This window comes from Nothobranchius furzeri, chromosome 12 (genome assembly GCF_043380555.1).
Source record: "Nothobranchius furzeri strain GRZ-AD chromosome 12, NfurGRZ-RIMD1, whole genome shotgun sequence".
Classification (NCBI taxonomy): Eukaryota; Metazoa; Chordata; class Actinopteri; order Cyprinodontiformes; family Nothobranchiidae; genus Nothobranchius; species Nothobranchius furzeri.
This window is the reverse complement of record NC_091752.1, coordinates 19,628,696-19,646,659: the sequence shown is the minus strand read 5'-3', so window position 1 is coordinate 19,646,659 and position 17,964 is coordinate 19,628,696. Positions and strand designations below refer to the sequence as shown.

Below are 17,964 nucleotides of genomic sequence, written 5' to 3'. Positions count from 1 at the left end.
TGGACCTGGAGGAGCTTGCTCACGGACCTCTGCTGGTCCACGCTCCTTACGATTGGGAGCTCCAGCTCTGGTCTCCTCGGGAACTTTCTGCCGGAGTGAAGGAAGTCCATGTTAGGAAATGTTCCCCCCATGGGGCGCTGCTGCTGCCTGCCTCAGTCCGAGGATTTACACCCAGCTGGACGGCTCGGAGGGACACACACTGGATTTTGCGCTCACCGAGGGAAAGCACTGTAGCCATCATCTTCGTCTTCATTATGGCTCAAGCGAAAATACAAGCGAAAATGAACGAAGCTGCCCTCTGCAGCAAGTTCAGCAGGACGCTTTCTATGGCAGACCGCTCGGGGCGACTCCTGGAAAGTTTGGATCAGCTGGAAACGAGGTAACAGGCCCTTGTTGTACCATGTGTGCTACGGAGCCGCTATTTGCCCCGGCCGCTAACATTTATTGGCATAAACCTTTTATAAACACTGTAAACAGGGCAATGTGACAATAAATGTTTTTCATAACAAACATAACTGGTTTGCAGCGTGTTATTTCATATGCTGTCTCTCTTTCTGTGTCAGAGTGGAGGCTTTACGAGAAGCAGCATCTGCCATGGAGCAGGAAAGGGAGTGCATCCTGGAAATGATTCAGTCCATACAGAACAGTCAAGAAATGAGGAACATCTGTGCTGGTGAAGCTGCTAACTCTCTCTTAACTTACATAAGCGCAAAAGTCACGCACGGCTTAATGCCAGGGAAGATACGCGGTTATAAAGGGGAACTAGTACGGTTAATGTATTTCTACCAGAATCCCATCTCCTCTGATCTCACCCAGACCCAGTTTGTGTGAACCAGGCTCATGTTTCACCTCTGGATCGTGTGAGTCAATAGCCTACATCTGGTTTATTGATTTGGTTCCGCTGTAAACAGACAAAAAGGCCTAACCCTTAAAGCTCATTATTTAAATCCAGAGTCTGACCAGGGTAGACCGTCTAGTCATGTTGGTTTATGCTCCATTAAACCTCATTAATGTAAGTTAGTATGATTCACACGAGCTCCATGGTTCACCTAGAAACTCCTCTCAACTGGTCAGGGATTTGAAAGAAGGGCTTTATGTAAAGGTGCATTATGTAAGACTGACATCCTGTGGTCAAATTTGGTTACTGCAGACCACATTTGTAAGCAAAAGTCACTGCCGTGAGTGTCAATCAAAATCAAATCAAAGATACTTTATTAATCCCAGAGGGAAATTAGAGTTTCAGTACACACAATTCAGAGATCAGACATACATGGGCAAGACATATGACAAGAATTGGTGACTGTGGTCATTCGCAACCCTGAGTCGTGCTAATTGAGATCAGAGGGTTACATGAGGATTGGTTCAGGTGGAGGGAAAAAAAGGCACTTCAGAGTTACCCTCCACTGGGAAGGCAGCTTTGCTATGCAAAAAAAAAAAAAACACCCACCTCCGACAGAGATGCAACAGACTTCAGGCATTACACAATATAAGTGTCCACTAGGTGGGGAGGTGGGTTGGGATTATCCCTACTTCAGTTCCTGCAGCCACGATAGATTCTCATGGCGCAAAAGGGCCTGTTACAGATCAGCACCAGAAGATTCTAGATGACAAGAAAAGATGAGTTATAACCTAATCTTTGAATAAAATTTGCAAACATAACCGAACATTCTGTCCGTTAAACACTAGGCAGTCCGGCTCCGACTTTGCTTCCTGTTCAACTACTCTAAGCCAAGAATGCGCAATACATCCACAAATACGGGTATGCGCATACAGCGGAGGGACTGTCAGAGGGGAGTTTGATGGATGGATCATGATTCAGTCATTAAGAACGGGATTGCATGTTTCAGAGGAAATGAAAATTATTAGTTTTTCGACAAAGCATTTACTTTATTGGTTGCTGTACGATGTGATGACCATAACAAGCAATATGGCAAAAAATGCTCCAGAGAAACATCGTCCATCCCAATAAAAAATATGTTTGGAAATGTTATTGCATTCATTTCTTCCAATTAATATCAGTGGTATTTTGGTGTCAGCTTGTTATTATTGACAAGTTGGCAGAATCATGGAGAACATCATGAATATTGCTTAACAGGTTTCAGTGGGGGCAGTATTATGGTGTGGGGTGGGATCTCAGACAAATCAGAGCTTGTACTCATTGAAATAAACTTTTAGAAATATGAAATGACTATTGATGTGCTGTTACAGCCGCATTAAAAGCAGTTTCTTTCCTATAAAGATTTAGTAATATGTTTACATGTCTTCTAGGTGAGAGGGAAGAGTTATCTTTGACTGCGAACCGTCTGATGGGCCGAACGTTGTCTGTGGAGATCTCTGTTGGCACAATCAGAAACCCCCAACAGGAGGATGCACTACTCAAGGCCACGTCTATGATAGACGAGATTGTGAAAAAGCTGCTGAGCGACATGGAAGGTGGCCGTCAGCAGCTGCTGGCCCTGCACGCTGCCTGCGTCACGGAGGCACCGCTCGTCCCTATTGACCAGAAGTTTCAGACCGTGGTGATCAGCTGCGCTCTGGAGGACCAGAAGAAGATAAAGCGAAGGCTGGAGACTCTGCTGAGGAACGTTGAAAATGCCGAAAAGAACATCAAGATAATGGATCACCAAAAACTGGAGGGCACAAAAGCTAACGGGGGTCACTGAGACCCTTTGCCGAGGTGTCTTGAATTCCACTAACCTCACAGAAAGCTATAGTTAGCTTTTACACATTTAATTAATTTCAGATGGACTCTGCTTGAAGCAGCAAGGAGAGGTCTTATGGGAAAATGCCATACCGAATTTTAACCTTTCACCTTTAGGTAGCACACCTTTTTGTCCATCTTTTTGAAGCATGCACAGATTTCAATGATCGCCCATTATGCTGATTTTGTTTGGTTGCACGGTCAACAGCGTTTACTGTGAACGTTCACCAATTTACTTAAACCTGACACAAGGTTTGAACAAGATCAAAACACACGACTGATTCTGACTTGTTGTCCAGGCCGGTTTATCTGAAGCCAGGAATGGTGCAGCACTTTCCTTTTTTAAACCCTCATCTACAATGTACGGGCTGTTGAGAGGATAATGGATGTTTGTACACTTCCTCCTTGTGTGAAGGCAACACAAATCACATAAAGCTGTGCATTTTTTCACAAATCACTTTGTATTTAACAAAAATGTAATAAAACACTCTATAATAACATTTTGAAACACCTTTTTTCAGTCGGGTTAAGATTCTAACTCTGGTGGCTAAATCACAGTGAATATGATGACTCATTCTTCCTGAACCACAGTTCCACAATTTGATTATGATCAGTCTGGAATATACCCGTCCCATCCAGGAAGAAATAATCCATTGATGGATCCATTGAACATGCTGGTCTATTCAAGTAGTCAGCTGACCTCATTCTTGGGGTAGATAATGCTGCCGAACTAAAACCTGACAAAACTGCAGTGACCTTGGTCAAAGGCTGGTACAGTTGGCACTAGGCATGATTGGTACATCACCTGTATGTACTCTCTGGAACGGGGAACACCTGGTTTCATTGGGCCACAAGACCACCTTCCATTGCTCCAAAGTCTATTAGAGACCACTGCAAATGTATTGATTAAATGAGTCACCCACTCCTTTAAAACGGTCAAGTTAGTTTCCATGACCACAGAATGTCGCTCAGAGTGGTTGTTTAAACGTCTCATTCACTCATTTTTTTCAATACATTTGATGTAGTCTAGTATGAATGCCTTGCAAGTTATATTTTGTGGGGGAAAAAAGCTCTCACACTCCTGTTTCATATAGGACAGAAGTTTGTCAGAGGTACAGGGGGTGGTGGGAAATGACAGGATTACACGTTTTACTCTTTAATATTCATGATTTTCAAACATCTTGCCTCTAATTGGCTAACGGCAATGCGACTCTTATGCTTCCTTCCTTCACTCCTTTCTTGGGTAAAAAAAATGCAACGTGGATGAGCTTCTCCCCAAATTACACAAGCCTGAATGTGTTCCATGTTATGGTTGCTAATACTACTGCCTAGCATCTAGCTAGCTAGCTTGGTCATTCTCTGTTCTCTCCTATCTAAGTTGGGTGAATCCGTGCACTAATTTTCCACAGTGACTTTTTCCAACCTGATCGTTTTTCTGTCTGTTTCCTTTCTGTGGCTAATACAGGCAATGTGGGTTGAGGAAAATTTTCATGTTCAGCATATGCAACTCAGAGTGCCAGATCGTATTTAAAAAATAACAAGTATTACACCGTTTCTCAGTGAACGAGACCCTTAAAGGGCAAGTCACCCCCAAATCAACTTTTTTTTGCTGATAAACTTAATAAGTTGGTGTCTAATCGTGTTGTAGACAGCTAGGTGTAGTCAATAATTTAGCACTATTTCAATATTCTGCCTAAAACTGTCAGTGTTGTGCTGTTTTCCGGTAAAATCTTTGCACTACATTTGAATTAAAATCAGCCATCGCTATTGGCTAAGAGGTACGCTATTTGACGTTTGCTGGTACACTATGATGTCACAGTGTTGTTGTGAGCCTGTGTGTGTGTGTGTGTGTATTTGTTAGAGGCTCCGCCCTCTCGGTCTGCCAGGCAATAGCATTTGTTGCATTTTTCAAACATAAAATGGGAGTGGAGTAAAGCCTGGTGCACATGGGAGGTGGACGCGCAGTGTTGCGCCCGCGCCGTCATTTTAAATAGAAACCATTATAGTTGATGAGAGTGGGCACATGGGGGGTGCCGCACGAGGCGCTGAAGATAGTCGCCGGCTCTATCTCAAGCGTAGTGGCTATTTACAACATTGTGGAGAATTTTACAACAGACATTACGACGCGGAATGGCTTTACGGCCCAAAACTAGCTGCAGTTTTGATAACTTTAAAGTACTGTTGATCTTAAAATATTTTAATAAATAGCATACTTACCCACTGTTAATAAATTAGTCTTAAAAACACAAAAAGTCTGATCACGTATAAACAATAGTCACTTCCCGCTTCCTGTTCTCAAGTCCCTCATTATGTTGTGGCTATCACGCAACTTTCCAAGAAGTGCTCAGTAGCGTCCTGAGTGACCACTTGACTTCTCAAAACCGCGGGCGCTTTGCTGCGCGGCGCATCTGCCTCCGCTGTGCCCCAGGCTTTAGGCTCTTGAAGGGGGTGACTTTCTCTTAAAGAAGCGAGTAAGCTTTTCACTGCACCAAAGCAGCTTGTGTTAAATAACCTATTTCCAGCTAAAAGATAATGACCAAATAAGCTATTAGCCAACAAGAGGGTTGAACCTCTTTGCGGTAGTTAAATCCAGAGGTACAACTTTATTTTGGCAGGACGAAGAAATAAATCACCTCAGTGGTGCTGTTGCACATCAAACAACTTATGACAAATGTGGGAATACACACAAGTAAAACAAACAAAACTGATACAATGAAGAATAAAATGACTTCAAACATGTCAAGGAAAAAATAACTTGTTTTATTTATCAGCTTGCTATCCAACACTGTCTCCCAAACACAGCATCGGGCGCACATAGTGTGCACATCTCAGTTTGTGATGTCTGTACACACACCTGCTGATCTCAGCCTATAAAATGAGTTGACAAAATCATGAGTCTGAAAGCAGGAATACAAGTAAAACATTATTACACCTGAGAGACAGCACATTTACAGTATATGGTTAATTATTTAAGATGTCATTTTAATGATAAAGTGCACAAAATCCATTCAGCCATAATGTAAAAAGCTGGATTATGAATGCTCACAAGTTGTAAACTTAGACAAGATTTTGCAACAATGACTGAACGTTCACCGATGTGGAAGAAGACTTGCATGCTTTGAAGATGAACCATCGCTCCCCCTAAACAGCACAGTCCACGTGGGGGAAAAGGCTTGAAATGGAAAGCAATTTAAGCACCTTTTTAGATTTTCAGACTAAAAAAAAGGATAAATACATTCTATAATATATGAAAACAAATCTGACAATTAGAAATCTGCATGCACGTGTACTTAGTCCTGTTCCATTATATAAAGTACTTATTATAACTCAATCCAGACAAAAGTTTTAATACAAGACTTTTCCACACTACCATGTATGTGTGTGTGCTTGGTCAACCATTTGTTCCCCAGAGGTTTGCAAAAAAAAGTTAAAGAGCAAGTCACCCCCAAATCAACTTTTTCTTCTGATAAACTATATAAATGCGTATCTAATCGTGCTGCAGACACGTGTAGTCAATAGTTTTGCACTTTAGTGCATTTTAGTTAAATTTTAATTTTCTGCCTAAAACTGTCAGTGTTGTACGTTGTCAGGTAAAAACTGCACGGCATTTGAATTTAAATCTGCCATCGCTATTGGCTAAGAGGTACCCTAGAACGTTTGCTGGTACCATATGATGTCACAATGTTGTAGTGAGCCTGTATGTGTGTGTATTTGTTAATGCCTCCATCTCAGTCTGCTAGGCAACAGCATTTGTTGCATTTTTCAAACAGGAAGTGGGAGTGTAGTAATACTCTGATAGGGGGTGACTTGCTCTTTAAGTAGAAAAAGACATAAAACAAGACTGAGAAATTACTTCTTAAAGTGCCCTCAACTGAAAAAACAACTCGAAACATTTTCCAGCACATTCAGGCACAAACAAAAACATTACCAGCTGAATGTCCAGTCCAGATGTTTTTTTAAAACACTTTCAGCCAGAAACCACTGAGATCCTGCTTTAAACACAAACACCACAGGCACAGATGTCAGCGGGCTAACTGAATGTTGTATTTTACCTTCCTGATCACACCATTTCTTTATTAAAAGTATACAGAAATGATATTTACAAGTACCGATTACTAGAATAGTTAGTAAAATAACCTGGAGCCGAGCCATGCCAAGTTTCTCAGATGTTAGAAATAATGACTGAATATATTTTATTAATGCACAAATAAAATGGTGAAAACAAGAAAAGCATAGCTTTACTATTTATAATTCAGATTGAACTAAAGGAGCTGAGGGTCATTCGTTTAACCTCAGATAAAAAAAAAAAAAATCAGTGTAAACAGAAGTATCGGAAATAACTCAGTTTTAAGTGGTTATTGACATTTGGTAACCCAGAGGAGCACATTCTTGAAATATTAAAGAGCAAGTCACCCCAAATCAACTTCTTTTTCCCTGATAAACTATATAAATGCATGTCTAATCGTGCTGCAGACACGTGTTGTCAATAGTTTTGCACTTCAGTGCATTTTAGTTTTAATTTAAATTTTCTGCCTAAAACTGTCAGTGTTGTACGTTGTCAGGTAAAAACTCTGCACTGCAGTTTAATTTAAATCTGCCATCGCTATTGGCTAAGAGGTACCCTAGAACAGGGATTCCCAAAGTGTGGTGCGTGCACCCCTGGGGGTGCGCGAGCTGCCGCTGAGGTGTGAGCGAGGTGAAAAGTGTAATGGCTGCGGAGTTCAGAGAAGTCTGTCAAAAGTCACCATTAGCGTAGCCAGAATCCCAGAAACTCATTTGTGGGTGGGCCTAAGAAAATGTAAGTGGGCCCAATAAACGTAATTGAAAAGAAGTATATTTTGCTTGTGTGTGTGTGTGTGTGTGTGTGTGTGTGTGTGTGTGTGTGTGTGTGTGTGTGTGTGTGTGTGTGTGTGTGTGTGTGTGTGTGTGTGTGTGTGTGTGTGTGTGTGTGTGTGTGTGTGTGTGTGTGTGTGTGTCCTCCGCACATGCCCTAGCTCAGGGGTCGGCAACCCGCGGCTCTGGAGCCGCATGCGGCTCTTCCATCCATCTAATGTAGCTTTCTGTGCTTGTAAAATAATAACTGGATATTTAAATAAAATGCTTTATATTTTGCTGCATAAATTTGACATCTGTATGTCAATTCTAAATGTAAAGATTGTCTGCGTGAACCTGAACAGGTCCAACCCAGTCTTACTGTGTGACCGGGTTGACGCGTCACGCTTGTGCGTAATCATAGGCGCTTTCTGAGCTGAAGACGATGTGAGATTCTGGGACTCTCCTCAGACGCCACATTGGAGACAGGAACAAGCACTATTCAGCCAAAGTTTCATCATCAGGGAACATTTTCTAAGTGACAAGTCTCTCTGAGAGACCGGGTTTGGAAAACTCTTGCTTCAGTTGGAGGAATCTTCCCGCATGCGCTCTGGTTCTGCAACGCGCTCCAAGCCCCCCTCCACATCTTCAGCTCGCTGTGCACCTTATGTACGCGCTGACCGTGAGCTGCGCTGAGCAGTGTCCAGCTCAGATGTTCAGATGGGAATCTTTTCTTGAGTGATTTAGCTACATCTGCGATTTGCGAAACGAATAAAGTGTCAGTTCGTCTGCATGTGTCGGGGTAATTCTTTCTATTCTTTCTCCGTCAAAATAAACGGCCAAATACGAGAACTGTCCGGTCAACACAAGCCCTGCTTTTAACTGTTCTGTTTTCTTGTGAAAACAGTTACAAATTAAACTTGATTAACACCAGAGCCAGGCGCACTGCGCCGTTATCTCCGTCACTGTAAATGAGGGAAAAACAAATTGATCGGATCCTTTTCTGACCTTCCCTACCTACAAAGTTTAATTACAACAATCAAACATGACAGAGCCTGGATTTGTATTCTGAACAGTCTAAACATGTTTTAAAAAGAAACGTATGACAAAAGTGGCACCTGCTCAGTAAAACCACCAACAGGGTGAAAAATATCAAAATATTGTAGGCAGAGACGGGCTACAACTTCTGGATCCATTCTATATAAATCGTTTTATTGATTATCTTCTTATGAAAGATAACTTTGACGTACACGAGCGACCGGTACTAGCTGCTGTCACCTGTTGTGATTGGTTAAAGCTGTCTGAGGGTAGGCCCCGCCCACAACGCCGCGGCTGCTGCGGTGTTTTCTTTACTGTGGGAAACGGGTAATAATGGCTCTTTGATGGGAACAGGTTGCCGACCCCTGGTTTAGCACATATAGGGCCATGCCCTGATGTGGGGCTGGGGGGTGCGTCAACATGGTCGGGACATAGAAGGGGGTGCGCGGCTAAATAAGTTTGGGAACCACTGCCCTAGAATGTTAGCTGGTACGATATGATGTCACAATGTCGTTGTGAGCCTGTGTGTGTGTATTTGTTAGTGGCTCCGCCCCTTCGGTCTGCTAGGCGACAGCATTTGTTGCATTTTTCAAACAGGAAGTGGGATTGGAGTAATACTCTGGTAGGGGGTGACTTGCTCTTTAAGTTACATCCAAATCACTAACATCAAAATCCATCCTCAACTCGATCGTAGTAAATTTGGCACAATAATCACTCAACACTGTTGTGATTTATACAAAAATACTTGTACAGAGTGGCTCACCATAGAGTTCTGTTCAGGGGTTAAACCGTGCAGTTTGAACCATATTCTGGTCCCTAGAAAAATATGGTACAAAACCATGTGGATATATCGTACAACACATGCAAACTTATTTGCACTGCATACATGTCACTTGTATGTCGCTTTGGACAAAAGCATCTGCTAAATACATAAACATGTCAAACGCAGCAACGAGTGGCTGAAAAAGTCGTGTGGGAGAAGATTTCTGTGTGCAACTTTCGCTCCAACACATTCTGACAGGTTTGTGGTTTGAAAAAGCCTCTGTAATCAGGAGAAAATCCACTAGTACTCGCATACTTTTACAGTTTCTGAACATTTTTGGAAGATCTGAAACGTTTTGTAGCTGCAGCTGTTGCTGATACTTAAGGCAACCACAGGGAGGGCCGGGGTTTTGAGGCTGAGCCAACGAAGATACATGCATCATTCTGGGAGCTTTGAATACAGATTACCAACACGTTATCAAAGTAATGTTTAAATGGATGTTCTAGTCTGTGCAGAAAATACAGTGGGTTAAATGGAAAGGGTCTGCTCTAAAGCAGGCTGCAGCCTCCAAAAGGATTTTTCCCCCTCTTGGTCCTTTGTTTATTGGGTCTCAAAGTGATGACTTCTTTGCCGTTGCTGGAGCTCTGGTTGTTAACATTACTACTAATGGTACTGAAAACACCTTAGGGAAAATTTTAAATGTTAGTGGAGCACTCCTACCACGAAAACAGCTGAAATAAACAATAAAAAAAACACATTCTTACCTATTTTATTGCTCGTCGTGTGAACCATGTCTATTTCTTCGGCTGTCTGCTGTTTGAGTCTCTGAAGATACTTTTCAGCTAAGTACTTAAAAACTGAAAAGAAATGTAATGACATATTATATGGAACAGGCTTTCACTTGTGTCAGAGTAGCTGTGCACTTTTTCTGTTACCCACCCTCATTGACATTAAGGTCCTCTTTCACTGAAGCTCGATAAAAGCGGAGTTTCAGCCTCTTAGCCGACGCTTCAGCCTCCTCACTGGAAGAGTAAAAAATAAATACAAATCATCAGTTTCTCTTGGGTTTGCTGCTTCTATTTCAAAAGAATCCATCACTTACTTTTGTATTACAGTCTCTTCCAGAAGATCGATCTTGTTTTGCACCAGAACTGTGGGAATGTCCCCGACCTCTGCTTCCACCTTTTCTCTCCAGCTGTCAATAGCCTGGAACGACTCCCTGTCTGTGGTAGAGAACACCAGCACACAAGCCTGGGCTCCTGGACACAAAAACACGACAACAAATCATGCTTTACCTTTTATTTGGAAATGTCTGTTCTTTTTCTGCACGAGTTGAATTACTTTGGTTAAAAGTACTGTTGCTGTAGTTAAACCCCCCCAAAAACTTTCTGTAGCAATGAGGGAAACCAGTCGCCCAGGGCAGCTGTGATATTACCTCGGTAGTAAGCCTTGGTAATGGCATCAAACTCCTCCTGTCCCGCCGTGTCCCACAGCATTAGTCGGACTTCTTCATCATTTACACTGCAGCAGTCAGCAAGGAAACAGTATAAATATTTAAATAGCAAACAGCAATAAAGGATTCTATCAGTCCTGATGTTAAATATCTGGCTTTAATTTAAACAATTAACAATAAATTACTAGAACAAATACAATGATTTTACAAATGCAAATGTTGTTTTGCTTATCGTACAAGCAAGCTACTTTTTAAAAATACACCAGTTGAAGGTCCCGCCCCCCTTTGCTCAAAATACAGGAACGCGCAATGCTTGTTCAATTTTACGTTTATGACCTGTTGCTGGCACCCTTTCTGCTCCAATTCATACTGTAATGCACCAATGGAACCGTACAATTTAGCATACTAGCTAATATAGTGTTGGGTTTTTTTTTGTGAAAAATGAAGCAGTACAGCAGCTCAGTTCCACCAACTATCCGGGTAAACAAACAACAGGTCAAAACTTCCAGAACACGACCCAAACTTCCTCCCACTAATTCTCTTGTCTCAGATGGCTTCACGCACACACTGCAAAGGCAACAAGTTGACAGACAGCTCTGCCAGCCGACAGGACAGGCTGCATTCACAGGCGACAGCTCCATCACCTGAATGTTTCCCAACAACAACGGAGGCAGACTCTAAACAGAACATGTAAAACAAATCCTTAAATTAAATTTGCAAACAGAACAACGCATTTCATCCATTACACTAACTAGCCCAGCTCTGGCTTTTTTTTCCCCCTGTTAAGCTGCCCCAAATAAAGATGCGTAATTTGTGCACAATGAGAGGTATGTGCAGAGATGGGAGGGACAGTCAGAGGGCTGTTTTATGGATGATCCAATCGTTAAGAACAGGACGTTCACGATAGATGTGTAGAGCATTTTAAGCAACATGGTAAAGAATGCTCCATAAAAACAAACTACTCCACCTTTAAATGACACAAATGCAACAGCATCAACAGTATAAAAAAATAACTTTTAGGAAACTAGCTACTTACACAATCTGTCTTTCTAAAAAGTCCACTCCAATAGTCTTTTTGTAGTCCTTGGTGAAAATACCCTTGCAGTAACGCTGGATCATGCTGGACTTGCCCACAGCTCCGTTGCCAACCACGACCACTTTGATGGCCACTTCCATGTCCTCTTCTAACATGGCGGCTGGTTCTCTCGGCCCCACTCGGTAATCTCAGCAACGTGACTTGAACAAACACCAACTGTAGAGGTCGAACAAAGATTTCATCAGCAAATGAATCCAACAGAAAAATTAGAGAATCAATGACGCAATCATATTTGAGATTTCTGATTGGTTTATTTTATGCCCTGTTAGAGAGTAGTGATGTACGAAAATATCGATAAGCTGTAATATCTCAATACTTTGTGTTGTGATGCTGAATCGATACTTAAAAGCAGTGTGTTGATTTTTTTTTGAGAATTACAATGCAAACATTTACTGTATTTCTTTTGTGTGGCAAAATTCATACCGGACTGCTAGGTGGCAGCCGTTTTTACAGCCTTCATTCTGATGGAACAAGATTTTGCAATAACAGTGGATTTGTTTTGGAAGCATCTGGCCTGAGTTTTACAATAAATTCAGTTTTAAAAATAGCAAATATCATCTGGCTTTTAGTATCACAATATATCTTATCGTCTCCCTTGTATTGTGATATATTTCGTATCGCCAGATTCTTGACTATACACACCCCTATTAGAGATTGCTTTATAGTTAGGCGTCTGTAGTTGAATAATGTAAAGATCTAATTGGTTACAATATTCCAGAAGAAAGGAATGTTTACCTTTTTTCAAGTTTTCAGCTTTCCAAAGTACTACTTTTTCATAGATATAAGAAATTAAAAGGGTGCTAGAATAAAGGAAGTCTACTAAAAAAAAAGACATTTTTACTTTTTGCCAAAGACAATTCTTTGTCTTAACACTTTGAAGACACTGATCAGGATCTGAACCAAGATGTAATTTCAACAATGATAAAACTTTAACTTATAAAGATCGTCATTTTAAAGCTGTGGTTCACTTATTTGATCAATACATTTGCAGTGGTCTCTAGTAGGAATTAATGCCTTGTAAGTAATTCCCTGGGGGGTGGAAAATAAACCGGTGCACTATTTCCCAGAACTCGTAGTGACCCATATCACAGCTGAGCATCAGACGGCAGGATTTGGAGTCCCATTTCCTAATATTTGGACATCTCGCCTCAAATTGGATTACAGAAATGCAACTCTACCACTGACTGGATGTTTCATCTCCACACATAATACAAGTCTGAAGGAGTTTCTGCTGTTTGGTGGAATTGCTAATGCTAACGGTTAGCTTAAGCTAGCCGAGACGGTCTCTACTGATTTCTGGACATTAAAATAACAACAGCCTTCCTCGTTGCAAGTTAAGATGGGTTAGTCCATGATGTAGATCTGTCAGGTTTTTCAAATCCTAGAATATCACTGTCTATTTTTATCAGAAGCTAATGCAGGAAACTATTTTCGTGTTGAGCCTGCATGAAAAACTGCAGTTATAACCAATTATAATCAGAAGAAAGGTTTTTCAGTGTTCTACACCTTAACAACAACTATACCGTATAACTCATTCACTCACTTGGAATAAATCACTTCTATTCCATAAAGAGCTGCTGCAATTATCTACTGAACTAATATTTATGCATGCTAAAATAAAAATGCTGTACATTTTTACAGCCGTCTGGCTTTATGTTTACTCTTCCATTGGCCGCCACATGGCAACGAGGTCCTCCACAGCTATTTGCATGCTGTGACTAAGTGCAATGCTCAACAACATATTGTTCCAAAGCCGTTCTCAGTGGACTCTGACAACCTGATGTGTGACTGAGCACTCCAACAGCCTGACTGACTGAATCTGAATCACAATATGCGTGGCTTTAGAGATGCACTGGCCAATTTTAAGACTGATGATTCATCTGTTGTTGTAGCATCAAAAACTGGCTAAAAATAAACAAGTCTGGGCTCATCTTGTTTAAGGAAATCTGTTATGGATTTCAGTGCAACAGTGACCCATGTGAAGAATCTCTTTCTTTTGGATTTGCACGCAACCTCTAAGCCTTGCAGTCTCATGTACCTGTGTAAATATTGTTTTAGGATTAAAGAAACACAGGAAGTTACAAGCCTTGGCACGAAAACTTTTCACACAAACACAAAAAAGACAAGCAGCTGACATAAATACAGAGAAATTAAACAAGTCATTTGTTGCATCTCATTAAAATCTGCCTGCATTTTCTACTCCAAGAACAACAAGCATAATCCTAACAACACAAGCGAGACTAGACTTCCCTCAGAAAGCATTTTAAGCAAAACCAGAATTTGATTTCTGTAATTATTTCTTAACTGTCCAATATAGAACAAATAAGATTTAAGAGACAAGGAAAAAGCAGCTAAGTTGATTAAATTATAGATGCTGAAAAGACTATCTCTTCTACAGATTTGCCTTTATTTAGGCCTTAGCTGGAAACATTATAATGCACACAGATAACAATCTTTTGAATTGCCTCAGTATGTGAGGAAATGCATTTAGGTCTGCTCCGCAGCTTTTGTTCTCCCCCAAAATTCTTCCAGCCTCGCCTCAAGATTCGACCTGTTGAATAGCAGCTGACAGGACTTAAAGTAAAAAGCAGCTGTCGGCCGTTTGTCCTTACAGCTAACAGACGCAAACATATGTGGTTTAAAATGAACGTCACGCCAGCAAATTCACAAAGTTGTGTTAGGTTTTACCTGCAATATCTTGTCAAAACTTCTCCTTCGACATTAGATCAGCTAACCGGCCAGCTAACCCACACGGACATGTCTACATCCTCCCTCAGCTCCTCTCCGTGACCAGTGGAGACGCCAAACTACGGTGCTAAGGTTACCGTGCTAAGGTTAGACACTTTTCTCCCTGAGAAAGGCTCTGATTAACTTCCAGGCACGAAGTAATTTTTCCCTTGAAATAGTGGGGGAATACTTTCTCAAACGTGTAAAACTATAACACTATACGTACACAAACGCATTGCCCTCATTCTGTAAGCTAACGCTCCAGCTTTATGCGCTGGGGGGGAGACTGGCTAACTGGGAAACCGCTAGCTCGCCTCGCTAACGCTTGTTGCTAAGCAGCGAAACCACGGCAAGACTGTATGGCAGACCGTTGTAGTATAAAATCAAATCACATTTATTTCCTCCCTTTCAGATTTTACATAGCCATTTAAGCAAATTTACAATGTTATTCGTCAAGTTAAAGTCTTTTTACAGTCTATGTTTTTAGGGGATGTAAGTGAAAATGAAGTTTTGACGATAGTAGGGAAAAGTAAAAATAAAACTTCCACAGACTGTGACGGGATTGACATGATGATTGTAAAGAAAACTGTTGTTTATGTTGTTAAACCATTCACTTATATCTGTAATTTGTCTGTTCAGAGCGGTACATTTCCAGAAAAAATGAAAACTGCAAAAGTAATTCCAATATTTAAAAACGGTGATGGACATAGATTTGATAATTATAGACCAATCTCAGTGCTTTCCCGGTTTTCTAAAATGCTTGAGAAATGGTTTGTCCAGAAACTAGATAACTTTATTGAGAAGAAAACCTCCTTAGTGAGAGTCAGTATGGGTTTCGATCACATAAATCTACATCCCTGGCTTTATTGGAATTAAATGAAGAACTTGCATCAGCAATAGAAAAAACAATATACAGTGGGTTTGTTTATTGATTTAAAAAAGGCATACGACACAATAGATCATAGTATTTTACTCTCCAAGCTGAGGGATTATAGCCTAGTGAACTAGACCAAATTCTTGCTTTGCAAAGTTTGTAAATAATACATTTATTTAGTCTGGCTTGCCAGGCTTGAGGGATTATGGGATACGTGGAATCACCCATGACTGGTTAAGTAGTTATTTGACCAATAGAAATCAATTTGTACAGTTAGATGATGAAATTTAAGATTCACTAGAAATTACACACAGTGTCCCACAGGGTTCAGTGTTGGGCCCTAAGCTTTTTATTCTATACATAAATGACATTTGTGATGTGTCCAAAGTATTACAGTTCATATTGTTTGCTGATGACACGAATATATTTTGTTCTGGAAATGATTTAGAAATTATTATTCAAAATATGGTTTGTGAGATGTCTAAACTTATGAAGTGGTTTAATGACAATAAATTATTTCTCAATTGGAATAAAACAAAATTCATGGTTTTTGGTAACAGAAAAACAAATGATTTAGTTATGTTGTCTATTGATGTTTTTTTTAATTGATAGAGTAAATGAAGTCAGATTCTTAGGGGTTCTCTTGGACCATAAACTTACTTGGAAATCCCATATAAAATATATAAAACAAAAAATATCTAAAAGTATTGGAATTTTAAACTAAGTCGAAAGTATTCTAGAAATTTCAACGCTTCAGACATTATATTATTCATTTATCTTACAATATTTAACTTACTGTATTGAGGTTTGGGGCAAATTATACATATAAAACAAACACTAATCCTTTGTTTGTGTTACAGAAGAAAGTTTTGCGAATTCTATATAAAGCAAATCCGAGAGAACATACTAACAAATATTTAGTTCTATCTAAAATTATGAAATTTAAGGACCTAGTTAACTTGAAAATTTTACTAATTATGTTTAAGGCTAGAAATAATTTACTGCCAACTATTCTACAAAGGTTCTTTGTTTTGATCCCAAAAAATGATAAGAGTAGAAAGAAACCAGAGTTTAAAAGGATATTTGTTCGTACTACATTAAAGCAAATGTGTATTTCAATATATGGTGTGAAATTATGGAATAACCTGGATGATGAATTAAAAAAATGTACAACTACTGATCAATTAAAAAAATGTAGAAAGATAAAATGCTAAAATCGTATGATTTGGTGAGTTGAGGATGGAGGATTAATGTTTTAGTATTGATATTATTTGTGGAAGAAAGAGAGCGGTTTATTTTTTGTGCATAAGGCCATTTTGTACTTTTTGTAATTTATCTTGTCTTAGTTAAAGGGGGTAGGTCATATAAGATTTTTTCTTCGTCCTCCCCCTATTTCATTCGAATTATTGTATTCAATAGAATGCTTGTATTCTGGTTGGCAATTGTATTCTGATTTGAGGTTTGTATATTTAAATTTTGAGTGAAATAAAATTATTGAATTGCATTGAATTGAAAGTACAAAAATATCTACAATCACAATCCCACCAATGAATATTATATTTTTGGTCATTCACATTAGATGTATTCATTAGGAAAACAAAATATTAAAATTAATATTAATATTTTTACAGTCTGGCGAATTAAATCAGTATAGTTAAGAGATGTTCCATTTTGGTAGAAATATGTAAAGAAGAGCTAAGTGTCTCAAAAACATATATAATAATAATAACAACAACAATAATAATAATAGCAATAATTCTATTTTCAATTCTATTTCAATTCAAGTTTATTTATATAGCGCTGTGTAACCCAGTTATACCTTAAGAGTTATCTCAAGCCACTTCACATAGTAATCATTCCAATACAGGTCAGTTCATTAAACCAATCGGAATTTTTTTTTCCTTTTTAAGGAACCCAGCAGATTGCGTCAAGTCATTGACTAGTGTCAGTGACTTTACAACAATCCTCATACTAAGCAAGCATTTAGTGACAGTGGAGAGGAAAAATCCCTTTTAACAGGAAGAAACCTACAGAGTATTCTGGCTTAGTATAAGCAGCCGTCCACCACGACTCACTGGGGGTCGAGAAGACAGAGCAGACACACGCATACACCAACACCAGCCCACCCACACACACATCCACACACACAACATTTATACCAAGTAATGTTTCTATGGTTACATCGTGATTTCTTAGTAAATATTCTATTTGGTGGAAGATGAACTTTATTGTATTTATCCTAGTGGATCTATAATTAAATGGGTAAAGTAGTAGTAGCACATTCAATGTCAAAGAAAGTAAAATGTTATTATCAGGAGAAGGAGAATGTTTAAATGGTTAGCAACATTATTCAAGCCCCCACCATGCAGCTCAGCAGAACATCATTGTAGCTTCTTCTGGGGAGAAAACACTTATAGAAAAAATAAAGTTATCAGCTGAAATAGCAGGAAATAATACAGTTAATAACAAGAACAACAACAATAATTCTACTACTACTACT

At 39.7% G+C, this 17,964-nt stretch overlaps 2 protein-coding genes across 2 annotated transcripts; one reads left to right on the top strand and one right to left on the bottom strand.

Moving 5' to 3' along the window:
- Positions 1 to 3,201, top strand: bag2 (BCL2 associated athanogene 2). Its single transcript, XM_015944426.3, has 3 exons — positions 1 to 379; positions 564 to 673; positions 2,269 to 3,201. Exons 1-3 carry the CDS (start codon positions 255 to 257, stop codon positions 2,661 to 2,663), a joined length of 630 nt encoding a protein of 209 aa, XP_015799912.1. The 5' UTR covers positions 1 to 254; the 3' UTR covers positions 2,664 to 3,201.
- A 6,502-nt stretch (positions 3,202 to 9,703) lies between these two features.
- Positions 9,704 to 14,781, bottom strand: rab23 (RAB23, member RAS oncogene family). Its single transcript, XM_015944427.3, has 7 exons — positions 14,552 to 14,781; positions 11,804 to 12,019; positions 10,750 to 10,835; positions 10,417 to 10,573; positions 10,254 to 10,336; positions 10,079 to 10,171; positions 9,704 to 9,996 (listed from the first exon to the last, which is right to left on the bottom strand). The coding sequence occupies exons 2-7, from the start codon at positions 11,956 to 11,958 to the stop codon at positions 9,863 to 9,865; spliced, it is 708 nt and encodes a 235-aa protein (XP_015799913.1). The 5' UTR covers positions 11,959 to 12,019; positions 14,552 to 14,781; the 3' UTR covers positions 9,704 to 9,862.
- Positions 14,782 to 17,964: the final 3,183 nt, after the last annotated feature.